The 7,101-nt window shown below is 45.7% G+C and overlaps 1 protein-coding gene across 1 annotated transcript in view; it reads left to right on the top strand.

The window, feature by feature from the left end:
* The window catches only part of LOC115302116 (60S ribosomal protein L23a-like), a 46,581-nt gene extending 42,271 nt beyond the window's left edge, over positions 1–4,310 (top strand). Inside the window, exons 8-9 of the mRNA XM_029952115.1 lie at positions 2,880–2,967; positions 4,103–4,310. Of these exons, the coding sequence (XP_029807975.1) occupies positions 2,880–2,967; positions 4,103–4,186 (172 nt within the window). The 3' untranslated portion in view covers positions 4,187–4,310. The remainder of the gene's footprint in view (positions 1–2,879; positions 2,968–4,102) is intronic.
* The last annotated feature ends 2,791 nt before the right edge of the window (positions 4,311–7,101 follow it).

Raw genomic sequence — 7,101 nt, forward strand, 5'->3', positions numbered from 1 at the left:
TTTTTTGGTTAAGGAACGTTCAGGCACTTTTTATAATGTTCATTTTTTTTCCTGATTATAAAAATGTGCCGCTTTTCATTTGTGGAAATCTTAGAATATATATAGGAAGGAGGATCTATAGCCAATAGCAGCCAACCTCAAACAATGAAATTGCAGGTGGTTTAAATTTCCCTTTCAATATTTCAGTATTCTGTGTTTGAATTCATATCTTAAATATAGAAAATTAGACCATGTTGTTCAATTCCTGCCTTTTCATTCCTTAAAATTCATACCCTAGAAAATCCAAAGTGTCATTTCATAGAAATATTTCCAATTTTACTGAGATTTTATTTTCTATTTACTTTGAGTCTGTTTTTTTTTTTTTAATGGTTCTTATTTTTGAGAGAGAAGAATAGAGTGCAATTAGGGGAGTGGCAGAGAGAGAGGGAGACACAGAATCCAAAGCAGGTGCCAGGCTCCGAGCTGTCAGCCCAGAGCCCGATGCTGGGCTCAAACTCATGAACCGTGAGATCATGAGCTGAGCTGAAGTTGGTCGCTTAACCGACTGAGCTACCCAGGCGCCCCACTTTGATTCTATTCTTGATGATAATTTAAAAGTTTATATTGTTTTTATAGAGCAGTAAAACATTATGTCATTTTTGGTTCTGGGTTCCTTCGTGTTTACTATTTATTGAGTGCTTGCCGTTAACCAGGTGCTGGGCTGAGTGCTGTGTATTTTTTCATGTGATCTTCACCACTCTGAGCAGACGGTACTACCACCGCTTTCCACATGGTTTAATTAAATCCTGGAAAAATGGAGTGATCTAAGGTCACCCAGTTATTAACCATCGTAGCCAAGAACTCAGCTTCTCCACTTAAAGTGTGGGCTCTCAACCTCTGCGTGAAGTGGATTCTTTTATTAAAAGGAACTTAATTCCCCACCATTCAATCTCTCTGAAAACCATTCTATTTCTTCTTGAGAATTACTTTTGCCTTTGAAGATTTTTTTTTTTTTTTTTGGTAAGCTGATGTTTCTCCCTTTATTTCCTTTTTTTTTTTACTGCTGCCTTTGGGGCTCCGAATTCTCTGTGGCAATGATGACCATGGAGGGTGTACCTGATGTGGGGAGCAGGTACCCGCTCCCAGACCGCACTGCCCTCCGTCCGTTAGCGCTCCCCTTTCACAGTTGCTCTCGTGGCCTAACTTGCTCATTTGAGGCTCCTGACATGTGAGTTGGGGGTCCAGGGGCAGAAAAGGATCTGGACTGCACTAATAGGGCAGGACGCTGACGGCGCCAGAGGGGCCCTGTGAAAACTAGAGGCATCCAGCCAGCTTCTTTCATCTCACTAGATAGGATTTTTAAAACAGACTTCTTTAAGGGCGCCTGGGTGGCTCAGTCGGTTAAGCGTCCGACTTCGGCTCAGGTCAGATCTCATGTTCGTGGGTTCGAGCCCCGCGTCAGGCTCTGTGCTGACAGCTCAGAGCCTGGAGCCTGCTTCCGGTTCTGTGTCCCCTTCTCTCTCTGCCCCTCCCCCTTTCATGCTCTGTCTCTCTCTGTATCAAAAATAAATAAAACATTAAAAAAAATAAAACAGCCTTCTTTAATATGATGCTGATATTCCTTAGGTTTAACAATTAAACACTGAATCACTACACATTAATTTTACTTATTTAAATAAATTTAAGATAGGGTACCTGGGTGGACCAGTCCTAAAGCATCTGACTTGGGCTCAGGCTGTATCTCACGGTTCAGGAGTTCCAGTCCCACATTGGGTGAACTTGAGCCCCACTTCTCTCTCTCTCTCTCTCCCTCCCTCCCTCCCTCCCTCCCTCACTTGTGGGATTCTCTTTTTCTCTCTGCCTTTCACTCACTTGCATCCTCTGTCTCTCTCTCGCTCTCAAAAAAAAAAAAAACAAATAAATTTAAGATAAATAAATCTAATGTAATGGAGAAGGATGAAGAGGGGTAAAATTTTTCTTTCTGATCCATTTTTCCCTTTTATAAAATTACATGTTATGTAATAAAATAAAATACTCATTTATAAAATCTAAGCTATGGTAAAATACAGTTAGCAAATACAGGATCGGAGTTTGAAACTTGGTGAGTACGCCCAGAGGAGTTCACTCTTGGAGTTCCCAGCATTTGACCGTTGTTTCACCCTGACGCTTTTCAGAGCGCCCCTCCTCCACCTTTGTGCCTGTGACCTGCAAAACTTAATGGTATTTGCTTGCGTCTCTGTTCTCTCTCTCATCCCCACCCTCCACCTGTGCTTCTTTGAGGGAAGCGCTGAACCCCCCTGATCTTCGCATCCCTAACACAGTTCCGGGCATTGTTATAATGGATGTTTGTTGGATGAATGAAGGAGGCTTTGCCAACTGGCTCAGAGAGGGCTCTTTGATCGAACTAACTTGGCAGAGGAGGATAGATCAATCTTAACGTTTCAAGTACTGTTTGCCTTCACCTCGTCTACGTGTATTTACTTTGTGCTACCAGCTGTTGTGACTTCAAAGAGAAGATGCATGCCAGCTGATTAAAACAACTGTTTTCTTTCTTTTTTTAATGTTTTTTTTAATTTTTTTTTTTAATTTTTGAGAGACAGAGACAGCACAAGCAGGGGAGGGTCAGAGAGGGAAGGAGACACAGAATCCAAAACAGGCTCCAGGCTCTGAGTTACCTGTCAGCACAGAGCCCAACGCAGGGCTTGAACCCACAAACTGTGAGATCATGATCTGAGCAGAAGCCAGATGCTTAACTGACTGAGCCACCCAGGCGCCCCAACTGTTTTCTTCCTAAAATGATTAACAAATATTAACTTACACATCCAACGCGAGAAGGAAAAATCGTATGTTCCATCTTCTGGTGACACTCACGTTGCTATTTTCTATTTGTTGTTCTGTAGGTGGCATGATATTGCTCACATGTCGCACAATAAGTCCTTTTTTGCATTAGAGCTGGCCAGTAAAGAGGAGACCATCCAGTTTCAAACTGTGAGTAAACACGAGGAATCTGCCTGCAAGGTTTTCCCTAGAAGTTAACAAGTTAGCATTTCTGGGTGCATGTTTGGGGAGGGAGGTGGCATTAAAATTATATTTAGGGCACCTGGGTGGATCAATCGGTTGAGCATCCGACTTCGGCTCACATCATGATCTCATGGTTTGTGAGTTTGAGCCCCGCATTGGGCTGTCCACATAGAGCCTGGTTCAGATCCTCTGCTCCCTCCCTTTCTGCCCCTCACCTGCTCACATTTCCTTGCCCTCTCTATCTCTCTCTCTGTCTCTCAAAAATGAATAAACATTAAAAAAAATAAAATTATAATATTTAGTACTTTCAGAAAACAAAATTTTATAACATTTTGCGCAATAGCACTTGGCAAAAAGTAGTTGCTCAATAACCATTGTTGAATGAGGCAGGCCTTGCATAAATACTACCTTGTGTGGTGATCTTTAAAGGGAGTAAATAGGGGAGAAAGTGAGCACTAACATCTTAATTTCCATTGCTAAGTCAAATATTATTTCACAGTTAACTGCTTTGCTCTCCTGACAAAGGCAATGCTGAGTCACTAAGTCAAATGTTTTTTTAAAATTGTCTTTGAGTATCTAATTATCAAAATAAAAGTTGGCAGTTTCATAATTTTTAAATTTTTAAGTCATCTGAAACTGTTCAGCCTGAGTCATACCTTTACAATTTTTTTTTTGGTCTTCCTAATTTAAATCGTAATTATAGCCTTTATATGTTAGGCGCAGCACTAGAAAATGAAAGGGTCAGGTGTTAAGTGACTTTGTTTTTGTTATTTATTTATTTAGTTTAGTTTAGTTTTGAGGCAGAGAGAGAGACAGAACACGAGCGGGGGAGGGGCACAGCGAGGGAGAGGGAGACGCAGACTCTGAAGCAGGCTCCAGGCCCTGAGCTGTCAGCACAGAGCCCGACGCGGGGTTCGAACCCATGGGCCGCTTGATCATAGCCTGAGCTGAAGTCAGACACTTGGCCAACGGAGCCGCCGGGCGCCCCTGTTAAAAGTGACTTTGGCCTAATGTATTCTTGGGCCATGTGTTGTTCTCACACAAACTCTGTGTCGAGTGGTAAGCGTGTTTTCACTTACTGTACGTGTATTTCGTTTGCTAGGAAGACATGGAAACCGCGAAGTACGTGTGGAGACTCTGTGTCGCACGACACAAGTTCTACCGACTCCATCAGCGCAGCCTGTGAGTACGTCCTGGTCATGGGCCCGTAGAACGTAATGAGGTTAGACATTTTCATCTTGAGCTGTATCCTGTCATCTAGAAAGAAAGGCTTTGTGGAAAATAACAATTGTAGGGGCAGCTGGGTGGCTCAGTTGGTTAAGTGACTGACCTCGGCTCAGGTCGTGATCTCGCGGTTGTGGGTTCCGGCCCCACATCAGGCTCGGTGCTGCCAGCTCAGAGCCTGGAGCCTGCTTTGGAGTCTTTATCTCCCTTTGTCTCTACTCCTGCCCCACTCATGCTCTCTCTTTGTTTCTCAAAAATAAATAAAAGTTAAAAAAAATTAAAAAAATAACAATTTTAGGACATAAACTCTTTGCATGTTAAAATAGTTCTCAAAAATATGGTTTCATTTTACCTTTGGACAGCTAATAGCTACAGATATATGGCTCTAAGATTTTCTTTACCTCTTTACTAGAATCACTATATCTTGAAAGTTCAAAAGAAAAAATTTTTATTGGCATTTTGAGTAATTAAAGATGATTCAGCTTGTCTTGCCGTTTGAAGAATTTATACCTTCTCTTCCTGATGAATTTTTCTCGGGCCCCCCGGGCATCCCCCGTTCTGCTGGATCATTCCCATCAGCATACAAACAGGCTATAAGACGCATAGCTTAAGACACTTGACCTTCTTTCCACCCACCATCTGTCCACGGCTCCCTATCTCTTCTCTCCTATATAGCAGGTTTCTTCAAGGAGTTGTATAGACTTGCTTCCTCTCCTTCCTTCCACCCCGCTTCCTCTAGCCGCCACACACTGACACTGCTTGTCACGGTGGCAGAGACCTTCATCCCGTGGTCCTCCCAGGACCACAGACGGTCTTTCGCTGGACGCTCAGCAGCACGTAACCTCTGGCCACCCCTTCCCCCCTGCACTCTGCTCCTCCTTGGCTGCCAGGACCCCACGCTCCCCTGCTTTTCCTCTTTCTGGGCTGTTTCTTCTCAGTCTCCCCAGACCTCTTTCCCACCTGCGTTCCTTCTCCAGGGGCTTCGCCTTGTGGCAGGCTTACCAGTCTGTCTGCTGGAAGTGCATCCGCTTTTACTCCTAGCTCAGTCCTCTCCCTCAGCACAGTCGACTGTGTACTGACATCTGCACTTGAGGACCCAAGAGGCATCCCAGATTCGCTGGGTCTAAAACCAAACTCCTGACATGCTCTTCCTCTTCCTGCTCCCAAATCTGCCTCTTCCCTACCCTTTCTCGTTTGAGAAATGGCAGCCCTCCATGTTCACCCATATGCCCAGGCCCCAGGCCTACTTCATTCCCACTTGATTCTTGTATTTTTCATCCCACACCCAACTTATCAGCAAGCTGTGCCTTCAGTATATATCTGGAATCTTACCACTTTGACCGCATCCTCTGCTAACAGCTCAGTGCCAAGCCGTCAGGGTTTCTCACCTAGAATATTGCAGTAAGCCTTCTGACACCCTCCCTGTTTCGGTGCCTGCCATGCCCGGAGCCTGCTTTCTATAAGTGAGCCGGACTGGTCTTCGTTTAATATGGGTCAGATCCTATCACTCTTCTTAACACCCTGCACTGGAATTTCATCATACTTGAAAGTACAAAGCTGTCCACGATCTGGTCCCTGCTTGGTTCCCTCCTTCTTTCCTTCACACCCTTCTCCTGCTCACCCTTTCCCAGCCACACTGGTGTCCTTTCTGCTCTGTGAACATGTTCTGCCTTCAGGGACGTTGCGCTTGCCCCTTCCTCTGCCTGGAATGCTTTTCCTTCTCGTGCCTCATTCACCCACTACGTCAGTTGTCTGATCAGAGGAGGCCCTCTTCAGAGAGGCTGCCCCTAGCTGCCCAGCAGACCCCTCCCTGCCTACCTGTCTCTCCGTATCCCCTTGCCCTATTTTATTCTTCATCATAGTACTTGGCACCACCCGAATTTGCATATTTGCTTGTTTACTTGTTTACTGCCTGCATCTCCTCTCAGCAGGTAGGCGCCACAGCAGTGCAGAGGGCCGACACTCTCTTGGTAACCCTGTGTTCCCAGTGCTGTGCTGAACAAGGCGCTGGCCCACAGTAGGCCTTGGCGAATTTGTTGAAGGAATCTATAGAAATGCATGTTAAGGGACACCTGGGTGGCTCAGGTGGTTAAGCGTCTGACTTCGGCTCAGGTCATGATCTCACAGTTCGTGAGTTTGAGTCCCTCGTCAGGGTCCATGCTGACAGCTCAGAGCCTGGAGCCTGCTTCAGATTCTGTGTCTCCTTCTCTCTGTCTCTGCCTCTTCCCTGCTCACACTGTCTATCTCTCTCTCTTTATCAAAAATAAATAAACATTAAAAAAAAAAGAAAGAAATGCATGTTAAGAGGCCTGATTTGGGACGTCCTTGGTGTCGTGGGGGCCCTTCGGAGAAAGGGTACCTAACTCAGAACTGCCAGCGTAGGAAAGACTTCTCAGCAGAGTGACCTCTAAACTGTGACTTGGAAGGTTTCGCTCCATCCCCACAAGCTTTCTTTACACTGTCCTCTGTCCTCTGGCCCGTTGCAGCTGCCTGTCCTCTGGTTCTCAGGCCCATCCCACCCGGCTCCAGCCAGTTTTCTGGATGGATGAGCAAAAGGTGCGACACTTCTCCCGGAGTTATGGTCCAGAACCGCATCTGAGCCCGTCCCTTTCCCCTCCCGTCCTTAGCTGCAGCATTAAGCACAAGACTCCCGGGATCCTCCTCTGGGCTCATCTGCCCTTGATCCTGGCCCCGGAGCCCATCGTCCCTGCAGTGCTGATGCCTCTGCAGCCCTAGGCCTTGCTGGAATGCTCTCTTCCTCCTCTTCTCTGGCAGATTCTTAGTTGTTCTTCTAGGTCCAGTTCAAGAGCAGCCGTCCTGGAGGCCACCATGCATTTAGTTGGCTAAGTCCTCGGTGCCATTCTCACAGTTCTAGTT

Source organism: Suricata suricatta, chromosome 9 (assembly GCF_006229205.1).
Source record: "Suricata suricatta isolate VVHF042 chromosome 9, meerkat_22Aug2017_6uvM2_HiC, whole genome shotgun sequence".
In the NCBI taxonomy this organism is placed as follows: domain Eukaryota; kingdom Metazoa; phylum Chordata; class Mammalia; order Carnivora; family Herpestidae; genus Suricata; species Suricata suricatta.